The sequence below is a fragment of the Hylobates moloch genome, unplaced genomic scaffold, assembly GCF_009828535.3.
Source record: "Hylobates moloch isolate HMO894 unplaced genomic scaffold, HMol_V3 SCAFFOLD_21, whole genome shotgun sequence".
Taxonomy (NCBI): Eukaryota; Metazoa; Chordata; class Mammalia; order Primates; family Hylobatidae; genus Hylobates; species Hylobates moloch.
In genome coordinates this window covers 14,637,562-14,657,439 of record NW_026652296.1, presented here as the reverse complement: position 1 = coordinate 14,657,439, position 19,878 = coordinate 14,637,562, and the positions used below count along the sequence as shown (strand labels likewise).

General features: G+C 50.8%; 1 protein-coding gene across 6 annotated transcripts; it reads left to right on the top strand.

The window, feature by feature from the left end:
* The first annotated feature begins 2,043 nt into the window (after positions 1–2,043).
* CD40 (CD40 molecule) lies at positions 2,044–13,787 on the top strand. 6 transcript variants are annotated; one of them, XM_032142516.2, is made up of 9 exons: positions 2,044–2,166; positions 5,899–5,977; positions 6,312–6,437; positions 6,689–6,835; positions 7,199–7,292; positions 10,697–10,798; positions 12,043–12,129; positions 12,246–12,269; positions 12,790–13,787. In XM_032142516.2, exons 1-9 carry the CDS (start codon positions 2,116–2,118, stop codon positions 13,049–13,051), a joined length of 972 nt encoding a protein of 323 aa, XP_031998407.1. In that variant the 5' UTR covers positions 2,044–2,115; the 3' UTR covers positions 13,052–13,787. The 6 variants fall into 6 exon arrangements, with proteins under 6 accessions (XP_031998407.1, XP_031998408.1, XP_031998412.1 ...); XM_032142517.2 differs by having other exon boundaries at positions 10,697–10,758; positions 12,241–12,269; positions 12,790–13,785; XM_032142521.2 differs by having other exon boundaries at positions 10,697–10,758; positions 12,790–12,923.
* Positions 13,788–19,878: the final 6,091 nt, after the last annotated feature.

Below are 19,878 nucleotides of genomic sequence, written 5' to 3'. Positions count from 1 at the left end.
TAACAGCAGAAGCCACGAGAACGGGGTTAGAAACGTCCTCCCCTTCCATCCTCCCTGATCTGTGAGGTCTGGCCTCTTGGCCTGTTCCAGAAATTGAGAGATTGGAGGGTCATCACCTCAACAGTTGTCTAGTTCAAGCTCCTAAGTTTTCCTTGGAGAAAAATTTAGGCCTAAGGGAACACAGTCCTTCAGAGGCAGAGGCTGCACCAGAACCCAGGTGTTCCATGCTGCAAAGCAGAGTGTTAACACTGGTTCAAGAACATCTTGAGGGTTGGGTGCCGTGGCTCATGCCTGTAATCTCAGCACTTTGGGAGGCCAAGGCAGGCAGATCACCTGAGGTCGGGAGTTTGAGACCAGCCTGGCCAACGTGGAGAAACCCCGTCTCTACTAAAAATACAAAAATTAGCTGGGCGTGGTGGCGCCAGCCTGTAATCCCAGCTACTCGGGAGGCTGAGGCAGGAGAATTGCTTCAATCCAGGAGGCGGAGGTTGCAGTGAGCCGAGATCACGCCACTGCACTCCAGCCTGGGCGACAGAGCGAGACTCCGCCAAAAAAAAAAAAAAAAAAAAAACCCAAAAACCAAAAACCAAAAACCAAACAAACAAAACACCCCAAAAACAAAATAAAACAAAAAACAAAAAAACAAAAGAACGTCTTCAGATTTCATGAACCCAGGAAATGTAGGCACAAGTGTGTGTGCCTCTGCAAAATGAGAGGGTCCCGAGTTTCCTAACACTCTTAAAGTGTTTTATGATGCCACAAAAGGCTAGCCCACTCTCTTTTTTTTTTTTTTTTGAGATGGGGTTTTGCACTGTCGCCCAGGCTGAAGTGCAGTGATGTAATCATTGCAATCATGGCTCACTGCAACCTTGACCTCTTGGGCTCAAGCAATCCTCTTGCCTCAGCCTCCTGAGTAGCTGGGACTACAGGTGTTTGCCACCATGCCTGGCTAACTTTTAAAACTTTTTTTTTTTGTAGAGATGGGGATCTTGCCATGTTGCCAGGCTGGTCTTGAACTCCTGGCCTCAAGCAATCTCCCTTTTTGGCCTTCCAAAGTGTTAGATTACAGGCATAAGCCACCGCACTTGGCCCCCACCTTTATTTTTATTTTTATTTTTATTTATTATTATTTTTGAGACGGAGTCTTGCTCTGCCTTCCAGGCTGGAGTGCAGTGGCACGATCTCGGCTCATTGCAATCTCTGCCTCCCTGGTTCAAACGATTCTTCTGCCTCAGCCTCCCGAGTAGCTGGGATTACAGGCGAACGCCACTACGTCCGGTTAATTTTTGTATTTTTAGTAGAGACGGGGTTTCACTATGTTGGCCAGGTTGGTCTCGAACTCCTGATCTCAAGTGATCTGCCCGCCTCGGCCTCCTAAAGTACTGGATTACAGGCGTGAGCCACCGCGCCCGGCCCCACTCTTAATAAATGCCTGTCTCCAGGTGCTGGGTAGGAGGTGGGATGGAATGGAATGAGGTGAGGACGCATGGATGCATGGATGAATGGATGGAAAGTTGAGACGACGCGCCCACACGAGGGAATTTCCTTTGAAAGAGAGTGAAATTCTGAGTTGGGAAACTCTTTTCCTTGAAACGCCCCCCCATACCCCAGCTGTGGCCTTCCCGTTTTCTGCGTGGTGGTGTCGGGGGAACTTCCTCAGGCCTCTCCGCAGTGGAGCCTCTTTCGGTTCTGCCAGGATACCTAGAGGCAGCGGAGAGGCGGGCAGGGAGGGGAAAACCGTGAGGGTCCCTGTGGCAGGCCCCAGCACCCATGGGATCTCTCTCCGCTCGCAGGAAGCAGGCTAGCTCCTAGCCTGCCTCGGCTTGGCCTTTGTGGGACCTGGGGGCAGAGAAGAAGGGCTGTCTCTGGGACCATGCCTCCTCCCCTACCCAGCAAGATGCGTCCCTAAACTCCCGGGGGAATTAGACTTTTGGGAATGTTCTGGGGAAATCCCTGCGCGGTGAATTGCTGGGGGCTCCGCCCCCCGATAGGTGGACCGCGATTGGTCTTTGAAGACCCCGCCCCTTTCATGGGCGGGGGCAAGGCTGGGGCAGGGGAGTCAGCAGAGGCCTCGCTCGGGCGCCCAGTGGTCCTGCCGCCTGGTCTCACCTCGCCATGGTTCGTCTGCCTCTGCACTGCGTCCTCTGGGGCTGCTTGCTGACCGCTGTGAGTTGTTTTTGCCCCGACCCGACGGGAGTTGGGAGTGGGGAATGAGAAGGAAAGGGAAGGAAGACTTCGGGGAAGAGGCCTTCCTGGCTGATTTTTGTGGGGGCAGGAGGGTGGGTGGGAGCTGGGCAAGGTGCCCCCGCTCCTGGCTGAATGGGGTGGGCTGCTTCTCTCTTCTCCCGGGCTGGGGTCCCGGGAGCGGCCTACAGGGGCCGCTCAGGGAAGGCACTGGCTGCACAAGCGTGCCTAGACGACCTGGACAGGTTTAGGGAGCCTCAGAGGCTGGCCACACGAAGACTGGTAGGGGGTTCAGAGGGCGGGAAGTGAGGCAGACCAAGGGAAGGGGCGGGTCTGGCCCGTTTCCTGTCCCCTTCTTATTGTGGACAGATGCCAGCCTCCGTAAGTGGTTATCATCTCCTTGCCAGCTGGGGCTGCCTTCTTCCAGGGCATCTTGTGGGAACAAGAGATGGGTGCAGAGACCCAGGTACTTTTGTGAGAAGGCAAGGAGCTTTTAACATCGCCCTCTGCCCCGAACCCTATCTTGGGTGTTCCAACCTAGAAGGAATCCCCAGGGCTGTGCCTTTCTGTCCTGAATTTAAGATGACATAGGAGACCCCTGGGGGAAATGAACAGTTTATGGGACCCAATAAAGGGTTAGGAGACCAGAGTTCTGGTTGGCTCTGACCAGAGCTGGTGGTCAGAGGGCTGGAGAAACCAGGGGTTTCTCCAGGCACCAGAAGGGCTCAGAGTCAACCAGGCATATCTCCGGGATTTTCAGAAGCCTACACTTGACTCACTTTTTGTTTAAATGTATTTTTGTAGTTCCTCATTCTGGAGGCTGGGAATCCCCCAAGTACCTGGCTCCTTCATCCCAGCCCCTCTGGCCTCCCCCTACTTTCCAGGGCTGTAGATTCTGGCCTGGGCAGGAATGACCCATGGTATCAAGGAAAGCAAGGGAAGCAGCAAGGGAAGAGAGGGAGTGGGGAGGCTGCTTTGGTCCCAGAGCTTTCACTTTCACCTGAAGCAATGGCTCTTAGGGAGCAGGGAGGCAGGGGGAGGGTGGAGCTGGAAAGAGGTAAAGGGGGGCCCTTGTGGTAGGAGTGGAGAAAGAGCCAGAGGAGGTGGGGTGAAGCGTGTGATCCAGGCTTCTCAAGAGCAGAGTTTGCCCTCATAACTCCCAACTTTGGCTCCAGGTAGAGGCTGGGCTGTGACAACAATGTCAGAAGCTATCTACTGAGGGCTTCTTGTGTGTCAGGCTCTGAGCCAAACACTGCCTGTTTTCTTTGATTTCTCACAACTCCCCCATTATACAGATGGGCAAATTGAGGCTCAGAAAGGGGGATTGTCTTGCCAAAGGTCTCATAGCTAGCTAATGGAAGAACCTGGCTGTGAATCTACATCTGCCTGATTCCTGAGCCTGCCTCTCAGATAGTGAGAGTCTCGAAGCTCTGGTCCTGAGCTGTTTTGTGGCAGAAGGACCAGAACTATGGGGAGTGAGAACTGGGGATTGACAGACTTTTAGAGGAGGGTTTTATTTCTCATGTGTTTGAAGATGGTATCAAGGACTTTCCTATCTTTGGGGGTGTGGGAGCTCCACATTCACAGGATGGTGTCTTGTGATGAGCTGGTGGGGGGCAGTAGCCTTTTCTACTTCCTTTCCTATTTTGGGTAAGACACATTTCTGTAAGTAATTTGCTGAGATACCCAGGTTGAATGAGAGCCACCAGTTAGGTAGGATTCTGGACAGCCAGCCAGGTAGCCGGGGTGCTGGCCATATATCATGCAAGCAGATACAAATGAATGATGATTAAAATTGCCATTTAATGAGCACCTACCATGTTCCCGACACTATGCTAGGCCATATACATGTATTCTTTCTTATCTTCACAATCCAACCTGCAGGGCAGGCGTTATTACTCCCATTTTAGAGATAGGGAAACTGAGGCTAAGAGAAGCAAAATAACTGGTAAGTGTTACACAGTCAGGACTGGAGTCTAAAGCTGTCTGACTCTCAAACTTGTGTTCTTTTCCCTGGCTGTTCCCAAAGTGTGGGACGATTTTAAGGAGCACATGGACATAGAATTAAACATACACTCACTTTACAGTTCCTTTAAAAATCTTTCTCATTTTTTCAAAGAGGAAGTCTCTGGAGCTAGAATAGAGTTAATGCCTCTCAAAAGCTTGCTAATCCTCCTTTTAAAACAAAAATCAAGAGCAGGCCTGGGGTGGAGGGCCTTCAGCAAGCAAAGCAACCAGCTGGGTTTTAATAACCTTGTTTTGTTTCCCCAGAATTTATTTTTAGGGTTACCTTTTATTTCTGAGAAGTGATACTGGTTCTTGTCTCTTGGCAATGATGTGAGGTTTACGTTTAAAGTAAATGTACTGGCCAGGCATGTGGCTCACGCCTGTAATCCCAGCACTTTGGGAGGCCAAGGCGGTCAGATCACTTGAGGTCAGGAGTTTGAGATCAGCCTGGCCAACATGGTGAAACCGTGTCTCTACTAAAAATACATAAATTAGCCGGGCATAGTGGTGCACACCTGTAATCCCAGCTACTCAGGAGGCTGAGGCCGGAGAATTGCTTGAACCCAGGAGGTGGAGGTTGCAGTGGGCTGAGATGATGCCACTGCACTCCAGCCTGGGTGATGGAGCAAGACCCTGTCTCAAAAAATAAAATAAAATAAAATAAAATATTGAAATTAACAACAAGTAATTAATAGCATGGGTGGTACCTGGATGTAGTAAAATGGTGAAGATGAAACACAAGTTGATGGAGAGAGGGAGGGAGCATTGAGACCTGAGTTCTCATTCCGACTCTTGTCACTGTGAGACTCTGGGCAAGTGACCCTCCTCTTTGGTGCTCAGTCTCAACTATCTGTAAAATGAAAGTGTGAGTTTACCCTTCCAACTTTACATTCTAGCATTTTATGAGGGAAGGGCTGGATGAACAGATGATGAGGAGTTGGAGGAAGAAAACATGATGGGTTTTGGAAAGGAGCAGGAAGGGAAGCAGAAGAATAGGAGGAAGAGGCCAAGTGCTAAACATAGCCCCAAACAGCACTGGGGCCAGCTGAAGTCAGCCTGCTTCAGGACTGCTGGAGTCCCCATATCCTATGGGATTTTTGGGAAGAGGAATGACTCAGGCATCAAGCCCCAAGGAATTCTGTTCAGATCAGAGAATATTGTGTTTCTAGTACCATTGCTTTGTAAAAATACCAGAATGATTCTCTGGGTGCGATTATAATCAGCTCAGTTGGCAATTTACTTGAAAACAAACACGCCAAATATCATGCAGGTTCCACTTTCTGTTTTGACTTGCACTTCAGTTTGCAGCATCTGTCCTGGATGACTTTTACCTGTCTTTTTTTTTTTTTTTTTTTTTTTGAGACAGAGTCTGGTTCTGTCCCCCAGGCTGGGGGACATCTCGGCTTACTGCAAGCTCCGCCTCCCGGGTCCACGCCATTCTCCTGCCTCAGCCTCCCGAGTAGCTGGGACTACAGGCGCCCGCCACCATGCCCTGCTAATTTTTTTGTATTTTTAGTAGAGACAGGGTTTCACTATGTTGGCCAGGATAGTCTCGAACTCCTGACCTCATGATCTGCCCACCTCGGCCTCCCAAAGTGCTAGGATTATAGGCTTGAGCCACCGCGTCCGGCCGACTTTTACCTTTCTGCTAAGGAAGTTACAGTGGAGATTTCAAGGTCCCTTCAAATTGCACAATTCTGTTTTTAGGTCCATCCAGAACCACCCACTGCATGCAGAGAAAAACAGTACCTAATAAACAGTCAGTGCTGTTCTTTGTGCCAGCCAGGTGAGATGCCAACCCTCTAGCCCCATCATGGAGTCCCCCCTTGCTTTGGTGGCAGACGCAGACCCCATATGGTAACTGTAAACTCAAATCTGAAACGACCCACTTCCCAGCCCTGCTTCACTGTCAGAATGTTCTGGTTCCCTCCCTACCAGGTAGACCTCTGTCTACCCTGAACTAGGAATCCCAGCTTCCCCATCTTCCTCGCCTGACTATGAAGGGTCCAAGACTTTCATCTTTGAATCCCCTACCCTAAAGCCTGGCCTGATCATTGTGCAGTTAGTGTCTGACTCATGGAGTTGGCCAGAGCCCTCCCTCATTTCCTGATGTTTTCCAGGACAGAAACTGGTGAGTGACTGCACAGAGTTCGCCGAAACGGAATGCCTTCCTTGTGGTGAAAGCGAATTCCTAGACACCTGGAACAGAGAGACACGCTGCCACCAGCACAAATACTGTGACCCCAGTGCGTTGCCTGTTGGGAAAGGGACGCTTGGGAGCCGGGCTGATATTCCCGACAATGCAGCCATTCTAATTTTATGTAGCCAGGGTCTGTTCTGATTAGTTGGAGTCCGGGCTGTACTGGTCATTAAGTGATTTGATTGCCATCTCTACTTGGAAGAGGGTCTGAGGAAGAAAGAGCAGGCAATGTGGGGAGTGAGGCTCAGAGCATGGCCCAGCAGGGGGTTCCCATCCTTCCTGCCCTTCTCTTCTCAGACCTAGGGCTTCAGGTCCAGCAGAAGGGCACCTCAGAAACGGACACCATCTGCACCTGTGAAGAAGGCCGGCACTGTACGAGTGAGGCCTGTGAGAGCTGTGTCCTGCACCGCTCATGCTCGCCCGGCTTTGGAGTCAAGCAGATTGGTAAGTGGCTCATCTGGGAATCAGTTTTGGAGGGGGACAGAAGAGCTTAGGGCCCAAGGTGAGGGGCTGGGCAGTGGGCACTTAGCCCCAGAGGCAGAGGAAGCAGAGGCTCCAACCTATGTCGGTATCCCCGCTGGCATGAGCTGCAGACCGGACCTTGTTCATTCTGCCTTCTGCCATGGGGATCTGCCTTTGAAGGGCAATGGGAGAAGTCCTGGGGACTGCAGTTGGGGGCAGTACCACATCAGGGGAAGAATGCTCAAGGCAGGAGCTCTTCCTGTCCTGCCTGGCCACTGGCTGCCTTGTGAGCCGGACAGGTGGTCCACTGTGATGGTTAATGTCCCCCTCCCCACCCACTCCCAGCTACAGGGGTTTCTGATACCATCTGCGAGCCCTGCCCAGTCGGCTTCTTCTCCAGTGTGTCATCTGCTTTTGAAAAATGTCACCCTTGGACAAGGTATAAGCACTCATCCCTTGTGTTTCCTGCTCTAAGAGTGGCATGGAGCTGCCTCCATTCTCTCCAGCCACCTGTCCTGTCCCTGCTCCCAGAGGTCTACACACACTCATGTACTTGTGAAGCATCTGCAGAGTGGCCTCATGGCCAGCCAGACAGGCACGTTTCCACATTTTTCTTGCCTCTCTCTTTGAGGTAATAGACACTGTCGATCTCTTGCTTTATGAGAGCCTCCTATCTTCGGGATATTGGGACACTTATCTTAGCTTTCCTTCTGTCCCTCCTGCTTCTCCTCAGTTTTCCTCGTCTTGCTTTCACCTTACCTGGCTTTCTAGGGCTTTCTGGGCTCTGGGTGCTCACCCTGAGGGCCTCCCTCTCTTACCTCCAACTCCAAACCCACGCCAGGTCCTGCCACTGGCTGTCTACGTTTTGGGAACTTACTCACTGTCTCCACTGTTGTCACTTTAGTTTGGGCCTCATCACTGTGGTCTGGGTGATGCCTTTTCTGCCTCCTGGCCTCCCTGCCTCTGGTCTCTCCCCTCCTGCTGGTTCTGTCTCCATCCTCTTGCCAACATGAGCGTTCGACAGTTTCTTTCAAATCATGACACTCTCCTATTTGAGATGCTTCCTGTCTGTCTGTTGGAACTAAGACTCCTTAGCATGGCACCCGATCTTCCTGTTGCATTTCCTGCTCTCTTTCCTGCATCACATAGCTTCATGCTACTTGCAATCCTCTGAACACACTGTTCATTCTCTTCCATCAAACTCATCTGCTTGGAATACCTTAAACATGGGCCCCAGGCCAGGCACGGTGGCTCATGCCTGTAATCCCCACACTTTGGGAGGCCAAGGCAGGTGGATCACTTGAGGTCAGGAGTTCAAGACCAGCTAGCCCACCATGGTGAAAACCCATCTCTACTAAAAATACCAAAAAATTAGCTGGGTGTGGTGGTGGGCACCTGTAATCCCAGCTACTTGTGAGGCTGAGGCAGGAGAATCACTTGAACCCAGAAGGTGGAGGTTGCAATGAGCCAAGATAGCGCCACTGCACTCCAGCCTGGGCAACAGAGTGACATTCTGTCTCAAAAAACAAACACCTGCCCCATTAACTTTTTGCATTTGATTTTTAAAAATGGGCAAGATAGGCACATGGACAGAAGGCACAAAAGAGCCAAAGCGATGTCTTTCTCCCATCCCTGCCCCTTAGCCTCCCAGTTCTTTCTGGAGGGAGCCATTGTTCCTTGCATATCTGCATATAAACAAACCAACACACACACACACACACATACAAACACACACAAAATTTCCCTTTTACTTTTGCACAAATAGGAGTATACCATATACACTTTATTTCTTAACTGTCTGCCTTTCCCTAATAGATTGAAAATTCCTTAAATGTAGAGACTTGGCCTTTTTTTTTCTTCCATTGATACATCCCCTATACCTGGAACAGTACCTGACGCATGGTAGGTGCTTAAATTTTTACTGATAAATGTTGACTGATAACTGGAGGCACCAGTGGTATAGTTTTTTTTTTTTTTTTTTTTTTTTTGAGATGGAGTCTTGCTCTGTCGCCCAGGCTGGAGTGCAGTGGCGCGATCTTGGCTCACTGCAAGCTCCGCCTCCCAGGTTCACACCATTCTCCTGCCTCAGCCTCCTGAGTAGCTGGGACTACAGGCTCCCGCCACCATGCCCGGCTAATTTTTTTTGTATTTTTAGTAGAGACGGGGTTTCACCGTGTTAACCTGGATGGTCTCGATCTCCTGACCTCATGATCCACCTGCCTTGGCCTCCCAAAGTGCTGGGATTACAGGCGTGAGCCACTGTGCCTGGCCACCAGTGGTATAGTATTAATGGAATCAGTGCATTGGCTTACGTATCTGATTACAGCTCAGTAAGTGTGTGACCCTCACTGAGCCTTCGTCTCCTCATCTGAAAAATGGGAATGACCTTCATTTCACAAGGCTTGAGCTAAAAACATGTAAAGTGTATTGTAAATTCCTGAATGCTCTACTCATGTAAGACTAAAGTAGGCCAGGCATGGTGGTTCACACCTGTAATCGCAGCACTTTAGGAGGCCGAGGCGGGCGGATCACGAGGTCAAGAGATCGAGACCCTCCTGGCTAATATGGTAAAATCCTGTCTCTACTAAAAATACAAAAATTAGCTGGGAGTGGTGGCGCGCGTCTGTAGTCCCAGCTACTTGGGAGGCGGAGGCAGGAGAATCGCTTGAACCTGGGAGATGGAGGTTGCAGTGAGCTGAGATCGCGCCACTGCATTCCAGCCAGTCTGGCGAAAGAGTGAGACTCCGTCTCAAAAAAAAAAAAAAAAAAAAAAAGACTAAAGTACCTGGTTTCTTCAAAGCTTCTCTCTCTTTCTCCCACCTGAGATGATTTTTCCTTTGCAATGTCCTGCGCCCATTCCGCCCCACTCCTCCTGGGGCCACCTGGACCAGGTCTTCGTCATCTCATATCTATATGTTTGCTGTGTCTCCTGGCTGGCCGCTCTTCTGTAATTTCTCCTCCTCTGAGCTCTCTGGGCAGCTGAGTCCTCTCACTAGTGAAGTCGTCTGGTTGGATGCTGATGAGACTGACCAGCTGAATCCAGTTGAAAACTTCACACTTGGCAGTGATCTGGTTCTAAAGACACAATTTTCCATAGTTTCCTAACACCATCCTGCATGCCACCTGCCTGATTTCCCCACATCACATCGTCCCACTTAGCGGGACTGCACTGCTGATCCAAATTTTACATCCTTTAGGGCCCACTCGGGTCTCGTCTCCTCAGGGAAGCCTTTCTGGAAGACTCTTAAACCAGAGGTTCTCAACAGGGGGCAGTTTTGCTCCCTGTGGAACGTTTGCCAATGTCTGGACACAGTTCATTTGTCACAAATGGAGAGGGGGATGCTACAGGGATCTGGCGGACAGAAGCCAGGGATGCTGCTGAACATCTGCAATGCATAGGACAGCCCAACCCTACCGCCACACCCCCAGTAAATAATGATCCAGCCCAAATGTCACTGGTGCTCAGGTTGAGTAACCCTGTTGTAAGCTGAACTCATCATCTCTTCATTCCAGCCTTGGTGGATTCTGTCTCCTCTGAACCATTCCCATCTCACTTTAGCCTACCTAGATCACAAAGCTTGGCACTCATTATAGACCCCCCTATTTATTACTCTTTCAAGACGTGCAAGAATCTTTTCTCTGCACTTTTAAGTTCTGTAAGAAGAGTCTGTGTCATTCCTATAATAACCAGCATAGGATGTTGCACGTATTTGTGTGCTCAGTGAACCTGGATTTGTTGATTGTTGCCTGACTCACTCTAGAGTTGGAAATCTTATGCTTGGGGAAACTTAATATCTCTTTCTTTCTCTGTGTGTGTGCATTTGTGCACGTGTCTGTGCATAGCTGTGAGACCAAAGACCTGGTTGTGCAACAGGCAGGCACAAACAAGACTGATGTTGTCTGTGGTGAGTCCTGGACAATGGGCCCTGGAGAAAGCCTAGGAAGGTGGGAACTGAAGGGGGAGATGAGGCACACAGGAACACTGGATGGGAAAAGGGGAAGGGGAGGCAGTTTGGGGGTGTGGTATCACAGCTCTGCCACTTACCTTGGGAGCCTGGGCACATCACTTCCCCTCTCTTAGCCTCAGTTTCTTCATCTGTAAAATGGGATGATAACAGCACTTCCTTAGTAGGTTTTGATTTTAGAGTGAGAAGGTTGGCCTACAGCAAAGATCAGATAATGTAAATCAGTGAAAAAGTCAGGGGTAAAGAAAAATACATTCTCTTTGCTTTTTCTCAAAATGTACTTTCCTCTTTGTAGGGCTGGGACTAGAATGAGGTGAGCAAGGCACTTGCCCTTGGGCGCAATATTTAAGAAGGTGCCATAAAAGTGTAGTAATCAAGGTAAATTCATTTTGATGCAATATTTTCAAAAATAAAAATTAATGCAAAGAAATCCATGATGAGCAAGATAGCAACATTTTAAATAAAGAACAGGATCCGACCCTGTGTTTGCATGACCCTGCCTCACTCACCTCACCCTAATCCTGGCCCTGGTTCCAATAAAATGATAGGCAGCCAGCCTGCAGGCCGTAGTTGGCTGACTTGGTGTCTGCCTGATGATTTTCAAAATATGGCATTAAAAGAGTGTTTACCTTGATGACTGAGTTTTTTGGACACCCTTTTCAATTTTGTCCTGAAACAATTTCATCCCTTGCCTCACCCTAGTCTCCACCCTGCCTTTTGGTCTTTCTTTTATTTTCCCACTTTGAAAAAAAAATTCGGCATGAGAAATACTTTATCTTTCCCCTCCACTCTTCTATACCAAAAGCAACATGCAGACATGAATCATGCTAGACCTTGGCATTGGGCAGAGAGCAGGGAGTGGCGGGGAGCATGGTGAGCAGGTGGTGGCAGCCACTGCCACCACTCGCTTCTAGATGGTTCCCAGGTGGGGAGGCTGCCCACTGGAACCCAGTCTTCCCAGTTTGTAAGAGAAATCAGATGTCTAGGTTTTAATATGTGATCTCCCAGTTTAAAAATGTCGGCAAATATTTCCAAACATTAAAAAAAGTTCTGATTCCTTTAAAGACATTTGCCAGCCACATTTCCCCAAGGGCCGCGGTTTGAACTCTCTGATGTAGATGAGCTCTGACATTGGAGGATTCTAGAGTCTGACAAGTCACAGCGGGTTGAGGGTAGGGAGAAACTGCAGGTGAGGGGTGCATGCTGAAGTCCTGATTTCTTCAGGTCCCCAGGATCGGCAGAGAGCCCTGGTGATGATCCCCATTATCTTCGGGTTCCTGTTTGCCATCCCCTTGGTGCTGGTCTTTATCAGTGAGTCCTCAGGTGGGGAGGTGATGGGGGAAGGAGGGGAGACCTCCTGTTTCTTATCTGGACTCTCCAACTCCCCATCGTTTTTTTTGTTTTGTTTTTTTTTTTTTCTAGAAAAGGTGGCCAAGAAGCCAACCGCTAAGGTAGGTCACTCCTGAGAACCGGGACAGAGTTTTGACAAACTGGGAAGATGGCCTCACGGTTGCCTATGGGGCAGTAAAACTGATTCAGTCTGTCCCTGCAGCCAGTGGGGTGGCAGCAGAATTGGGGACTCTCACCCCCGCCCACCATGCTTCTTCCATCCAGAGCTCAATCCCCCACAGAACTGCCCCTGGCACCACTGGCAGAGCCTAACACTGGCTGTTCTTCACTCCTTTCCTGGCATTCAACACGTAGGGAGCTGCATCTTTGGGCCTTGGGCCTGGGTCAAATGGGTGGGAGCAAATATGGCAGCCCCTTAAGCCCACTGGCTCCCACTCTGGAAGCTCTTCGTCGCCCTTGGTGTGGCCAGCAGGGGGCAGGAGGCACCCGAGGAATCAGCACTGACCCGCCGTCTGGGAAAGGGGAGAGGGCTTGGGGAAGGGATCCGCTTCCCAGGGAGGGGCTCCTCAGAGACACAGCTGCCCCTGTTGCTGGGGATAACCTCACACCTTGCCTCTCCAGGCCCCCCACCCCAAGCAGGAACCCCAGGAGATCAATTTTCCCGACGATCTTCCTGGCTCCAACACTGCCGCTCCAGTGCAGGAGACTTTACATGGATGCCAACCGGTCACCCAGGAGGATGGCAAAGAGAGTCGCATCTCAGTGCAGGAGAGACAGTGAGGCTGCACGCACCCAAGAGTGTGGCCACGTGGGCAAACAGGCACTTGGCCAGAGAGGCTGGTGCTGCTGCTGCTGTGGTGTGAGGGTGAGGGACTGGCACTGACTGGGCACAGCTCCCCCCTCCCGCCTGCACCCCTGCAGTTTGAGACAGGAGACCTGGCACCAGATGCAGAGACAGTTCACCTTGAAGAACCTCTCACTTCACCCTGGAGCCCATCCAGTCTCCCAACTTGTATTAAAGACAGAGGCAGAAGTTTGGTGGTGGTGGTGGGGGGGTATGGTTCAGTAATATCCACCGGACCTTCTGATCCAGCAGTTTGGTGCCCAGAGAGGCATCATGGTGGCTTCCCTGCGCCCTGGAAGCCATATACACAGATGCCCATTGCGGCATTGTTTGTGATAGTAAACAACTGGAAGCTGCTTAACTGTCCATCAGCAGGAGACTGGCTAAATAAAATTAGAATATATTTATACAACAGAATCTAAAAAACACTGTCGAGTAGGGAAAAAAAAGCATGCTGCTGAATGATGGGTATGGAACCTTTTTAAAAAAGTACATGCTTTTATGTATGTATATTGCCTATGGATATATGTATAAATACAATATGCATCATATATTGATATAACAAGGGTTCTGGAAGGATACACAGAAAACCCACAGCTCGAAGACTGGTGACGTCTGGGGAGGGGAAGAAGGGTCTGGGGGAGGGTTGGTTAAAGGGAGATTTGGCTTTCCCGTAGTCCTTCATCTTTTTTCCCAAAAGGAGAGTGAATTCACGTAATGCTTATGTAATTAAAAAATCATCAAACATGTAAAAAGAAAAACGGGGGCGAACATGCTGGGTGACATGAGCTGTTTAACCTGCTGTCAGGCTCACGGAATGAGGGCATTTTCTGTAGATAAATAAGAACATCCCCAGGCCGCTGCCCCTCCAGGGTGGTTTCCATGTGTGCTCACATGTGGTATTGAGGTTGCAAAGTGCTCTTCCCATTTGATTCATGTTCATGAAAATAGCCTTCCCAAGCAGGGTGGGTCTGCATCCCTCCCTCTTTTACAGAGGTGGAAATGAGGTCCAGAGAGGTGAAGTGACTTGCCTAGAGTCACACAGCAGTGTCTGGTGGTGCCACGCTGAGAGCTCCTCACTCTGGGTTCTGAGCTCCTCCCAGATCTGCCTGCTGTCTGGAACCAACATCTGTAGCTCCTTCCCAGGGAGATCCTGGGTCTCTCACCGCCTTCTGACCTCCCTGTGGCTGCAGGAGCTACTGCTTCTCGGTCAGATGGTGTCCCCTTCCCCCCAGCAGTATCTCAGGATAAAAATAAACCATCCTGTTCTCTTTTCCTGCTGAGCCAACTGAGGGGGAGCCTAGCCAGGAGGAGCGGCAGATGGAGTGGGAGCAGAGGGGAGGGGACGGGAGGAAGGTTGGAGGAGAAGGGAGAGCAATGCAAAGTGCCATGCAGAACCCCTGCACAAAGGTTCGAGGTGAGGTTTAACCCAGGGGTCTCAAACTTTCCCAGGAAAGAACCTGCTTTGGATTTCCCCAACACATCCTGCTGGCTGGAAGGTGTGGGGCGATGGGGGGCAAGTGGAGATGTGGAGAGAGCTTATCCCAATGGAGGCTGTGAGGGCAGCTGGGAGCCAAGAGAGGGGCACCTGGCTTGGCAGCCTTCCCAGAAGAGCTTCAAGAACCATTTGGATGCACCAGGTGGAGGCCTTTGGTTTAGAAAGTGGAGCAAAGTGGTGGTGGCGGGGAAAGGGAACTTTGGGACCTAATTCTTGTCTCTTATCTAGAGCCTAAGCATGAGTGTTGTTCAATTCTGTGGTGGTATGGTGGAAAGAGACCAAAGACCCATGCCTGCCACCGATCATCTGTGTGACCTTGGATGAGTCACTTTCACTGCTTCACTTCTCAGTTTCCCTATCTGACAAATGGTGACAGTATCTGCAGCAGACACTATTGATGCCTCGTGTGTTCTCTCCTAGGTCAGAGCTTCTCAAATTTGAGTGTGGGTTGGATGTGGTGGCTCACGTCTGTAATCCCAGCACTCTGGGAGGCCTAGGTGGGCATATAACCTAAGGTCAGGAATTCGAGACCAGCCTGACCAACAGGGCAAAAACCCCATCTATACTAAAACTACAAAAATTAGCCGGGCATGATGGCGGGTGCCTGTAATCACAGCTCCTCGGGAGGCTGAGGCAGGAGAATCGCTTGAACCCGGGAGGCAGAGGTTGCAGTGAGCCGAGATCATGCCACTGCACTCCAGCCTGGGCAACAGGGTAAAACTCCATCTAAAATAACAACAACAATAGCAACAACAACAACAACAAAACTTGAGTGTTTATCTGAACCACCTGCAAGGTGGTTCTTGTTAAAGATTGCGAGGTCCCACCTCCCGTGTTTCTGATTCTGTGGGTCTGGGATGGAGATCAAGAATTTGCATTCTAACAAGCGTCCCAAGTGGTATTGATGCTGCCGGCCCAGGGTTCGTGCTTGGGGAACTATTGCCTTAATATTTCTTTCTTTCTTTCTTTCTTTTTTTTGAGGTGTTGTCTCGCTATGTTGCCCAGGCTGGTGTGCAGTGGTGCCACCCCAGCTCACTGCAACCTCCATCTCCCGGGTTCAAGTGACTCTCCTGCCTCAGCCTCCCAAGTACCTGGGACTATAGGTGTGCGCCACCACGCCTAGCTAATTTTTTGTATTTTTAGTAGAGACAGGGGTTTCACCATGTTGTCCAGGCTGGTCTTGAACTCCTCACCTCAAGTGATCCTCCCTCCTCGGCCTCCCAAAGTGCTGGGATTACAGGGTGAGCCACTGTGCCCAGCCAGCATTCATATTCGTATACTGTGTAAGCAGCCAGTTTCTGACTGCAAGCACTGGCGTTCACTTGCCTCAGGGCTTTTCCAGGTCTTGAAAACATGCCTGGTGCAGAGGCAGGCCAGGTAAGCTGTAGATGGGGTAGTTAATTCCCCGAAGTACTCTTAGCCAGCCAGGGTTGAAAGTGGGAGGATAAATACTCAAGCTTCCTTGCCCTTGGGAGGGACAAATGTGAGCTGTGCTCTACAGTGTCTCCGAGGCTCCCTGGAGGGACTGAGCCATGGAGCCTCCAGTGGGCAGTCTGCACTGATTCCCATCCTTTCCCTGTCTCACATCCCCTCTCCACCACTGGTGCTTCTCGGGTTCAACTCCCAAATAAACGACCTGCATTCATCCCTAGTCTCAGGATCTGCTTCTGGGAGAAGTTCCCCCTGAGACTCAGCAGAGCCCATGCACAACAATGTGCAATTTTGTTTTTCTTAGCGTCCCGAATGAAGGGAAGAGGTGGTTATTCCTGGCAGCGTTAGCACGTTCTGATTCTAAATAGAGATTGGCCAGGAGCTTTCTATGTGGCCTCAGGAAAGTTACTTAGTTCTGGGCTTTTGTCCCCGGATGCATGACGGGTCCCTAGGAGTTCTAAGGATCCTGCCAATTCTGAAAATAGCGGAGAGGACCAACCTCTTCAGGGTGTAGGGTCCTGCCCGGTGCGTGGACGGAGGGGGTGGCTGTGAGGCGCACATCAGCCAGAAGGTGGCGCCAAGGTAACGCCCGAAGACCCTGGCGGCGTCTTGGACGCCCTGAGTAAAGTTGCGTTTGCTGACTCGCCACACACCCGCCCACATTTGGGAGAGGAGACCTTTCTTCCCTTGGCCCCATCAGCCTGAGCCTCCTGAAGCTTCTACTCCGCAACTTCATCCATTCCCAGGTCTCATCCTTGTCATGAATACTTCCTTCCTTAACAAACATCAGCTGCGGTCCCACTGTGTGCCCCATCCGGAGCTAGGGTTGTGCACAGTGACACTGCTAAGACAGTAATTGAGTGCTCACTGTGTGCTAGGCACAGCGCTAAGGACTTTGCATGCATTGTCGTAATCTGTATGACAGCCCTGCATAAGACGTGGTCTCTTACAATACCCATTTTACAGATGAAATGCAGAAGGACTTGCTAAGGTCTGGAGAGTTAGAGCTGGAATTTGGACCTAACTAGGTTGACTCAAAAGCCTGTGGTTTTTGCTCATTCAGTAAGTAGGAAAGTAGGCACATGGCGGGAGGTGATGTAAACTCATGCCCGCAGGGGCTGGAGAAAGGGCTGGGAGTCAAGTCAGGTGGCAGACGCTAGGCAAAATGGAGAGGCTCTGCCCATCTTTGGGGGACAGCCTCCACTGGCTCCTTCCAATGGTTGCCCAGCAGGAATGAGGGTTGCAGATTGTCTGGAATTTGGATTTTTTTTTTTTTTTTTTTTGGAGACAGGGTCTCGCTGTATCGTCGCCCAGGCTGGAGTGCAGTGGCATGATCTCGGCTCACTGCAAGCTCCGCCTTCCGGATTCATGCCATTCTCCTGCCTCAGCCTCCCGAGTAGCTGGGACTACAGGCACCCACCACCATGCCTGGTTAATTTTTTGTATTTTTAGTAGGGATGGAGTTTCACCATGTTAGCCAGGTTGGTCTCGATCTCCTGACCTCATGATCTGCCCACCTCGGCCTCCGAAAGTGCTGGGATTACAGGTGTGAGCCACCGTGCCAGGTCTGGAATCTGGATTTTTATGTGAACTCTTACTATTTTTAAATTCCAAAAATTGGTCAAAAAACCCACAAAAGTGGCCGGGTGCTGTGGCTCACGCTTGTAATCCCAGCACTTTGGGAGGCTGAGGGAGGCAGATCACCTGTGGTCAGGAGTTCAAGACCAGCCTGGCCAACATGGTGAAACCCCATCTCTGCTAAAAATACAACAAAATTTGCTGGTCACGGTGGTGGGTGCCTGTAATCCCTGCTACTCGGGAGGCTGAGGCAGGAGAATTGCTTGAACCCTGGAGGTGGAGGTTGCAGTGAGCCGAGATTGCACCACTGCACTCCAGCCTGGGCAACAAGAGCGAAACTCTGTCTAAAAAAAACCAAAAAAACAAAAAAACCCCACAAAAGCTTGGTGAGAGCACAGGAAAGAACGTCACAGACGGCTGGGATTAAAAGAGACTGGAAACTTCACTGTGTCCTACCCTTTTGTTTTTATATGTGGGGAAACAGAGGCACTGAGAAAGTCCAGAGCTGGCTCAGGCAACATGTCCTAGGCAGCTTGTCTCTCTCTGCACCCAGCCAGGAGTTGAAGAGCCCATGGGGGCTTAGGATCCACCCTGTGCACCCCAAGTAACCAGGGCCTAAGGCATCGATGCTCTGGGACTGAGGGACTTCCCTTGGGAGGGGCCTAGTTGTGTGTAGATGTCCTCCTCATCCTATGAACAGCCCTCCACACTCCCACCCGTGCAGCCCCAGCCACAGGCAGGAACACACACCAGCTCCCCCACTTAAGCCTTCAGGCCCTGCAGTCAATTCCTCGGGCAGCAGAAGTTATTAAAGACCCTGCCCCCAAGGACTTCTCTCCCGACTGATTCTGGCACAGCAAATTACAAACCCACCTGTAGGGGTAGGGAGATGCAGTTTTAATTTGTAAAAAAAAAAAGAAAAAAAAAAAGAAATCTACGCTGTGGTCCTGGAGTTGGGGAAATGGAGGAAGCTCCTGAGGGGGCCCCTCCTGGGATGAGCTGTATTGTTACCGTGGGTGCTCCAGGAGAAGCCCCACAAGGTCAGTGAGCAGCTTGGGCCCAGCCAGCTACAGCCAGTGGGCAGGGGGTGAGGGCGCCTGTCTCTTCCTATGCTCGCCCTCCCTCCCTGTCCCTGGGGCTCCCTGCTGACTCACACATCCCGCTGGGCGTTGGTGCCCAGCTAGTTCCCTGCCTCCCGCTCACTCCGGGGCTCCCTCCCACCCTCTGCAGCGTCTGCCCGCACCCTCCTTCCTGCTTTCTCCCTTGCTTTCTAACTACCTCCTTTCCCATCTCCAGCTATTCCGACTCACCTTGTTCTCTTTTGAACAAGTGTTATTATTCTGCCTAATTATAAAAGTCATGCTCATGCACCACACCCCCCATCCAAGCAATAAACAGGACCAGGGAAGTAAGACCACTTGTAAGCCTCCCACCTCTTGCTAACCACAAGGTATGGGTCCTTCTAGACTTGTTTTCTCTGAAATAAACATTTTTTTTTTAAAAACTTGGGCTATTATTATATGCATTGTTTTGCAAGCAGCCTTCTTTGCTTAGCAGTGTACAGCAGACGTCTCTCCATGCCAATTATATAGAAATGGATAGCATGGCTTTTTTTTTTTTGTCTTACTCTGTCACCCAGGCTGGAGTGGCATGATCATGGCTCACTGCAGCCTCAACCTCGCGGGCTCAGGTGATCCTCCCACCTCAGGCTCCTGAGTAGCTGGGACTACAGGGATGCAACCCCACACCTGGCTAAGTTTTGTGTTTCTTTGTAGAGATGGCATTTTGCCAGGCTGTCCAGGCTGGTCTCAAACTCCTGGGCTCAAGTGATCCACCTGCCTTGGCCTCCCAAAGTGCTAGGGTTACAGGCCTGAGCCACTGCACCCAGCAACGGCATGCTTTTTAATTGGTGCATAGGATTCCACTGTAGGGCTGGATGCTGATTCATGAAGAGGCTCCTATGACGTCCCTCCTGGACTTTCAGGTGGGGTTTCTCTTTCCTTTTCCTCATGAGTCTCTCCCTGGCGCCTCCTCCGCTTTTCCTGTCTCCTACCTCCCATTTTCTCTCTCCGCCTTTCACTCTCCCCTCCTCTCTGACTTCATCCCTGAGTCCCCACCCTTAGTTTCTCCTGTCTTCTCCCCTACACACCCCACTCTCCCCAGCCCTCCCCATTCCCTCTGACTCTCTGCTCCCTGTGGAGGGTGGGGGGTCCGCGGACCGGCTCCCGCGTCAGACACGTGCCATCTCATTAGCGTGCCTGTCCCCCAAAGTGAGGCAGGCAGGAGCCACGGTAGCAGCGAGAGGCCTAATTGAATGTAACTAATTATTCACTCCCTTAAATGGGCCTGGGAGGGACAG

Coding starts and splice junctions, on each gene's coding strand:
- CD40 (XM_032142516.2), top strand. CDS start 2,116: ATGGTTCGTCTGCCTCTGCACTGCGTCCTCTGGGGCTGCTTGCTGACC. Junction 6,438..6,688: donor GCACAAATACTGTGACCCCA/GTGCGTTGCCTG, acceptor TTCTCTTCTCAG/ACCTAGGGCTTCAGGTCCAG. Junction 12,270..12,789: donor CCAAGAAGCCAACCGCTAAG/GTAGGTCACTCC, acceptor TTGCCTCTCCAG/GCCCCCCACCCCAAGCAGGA.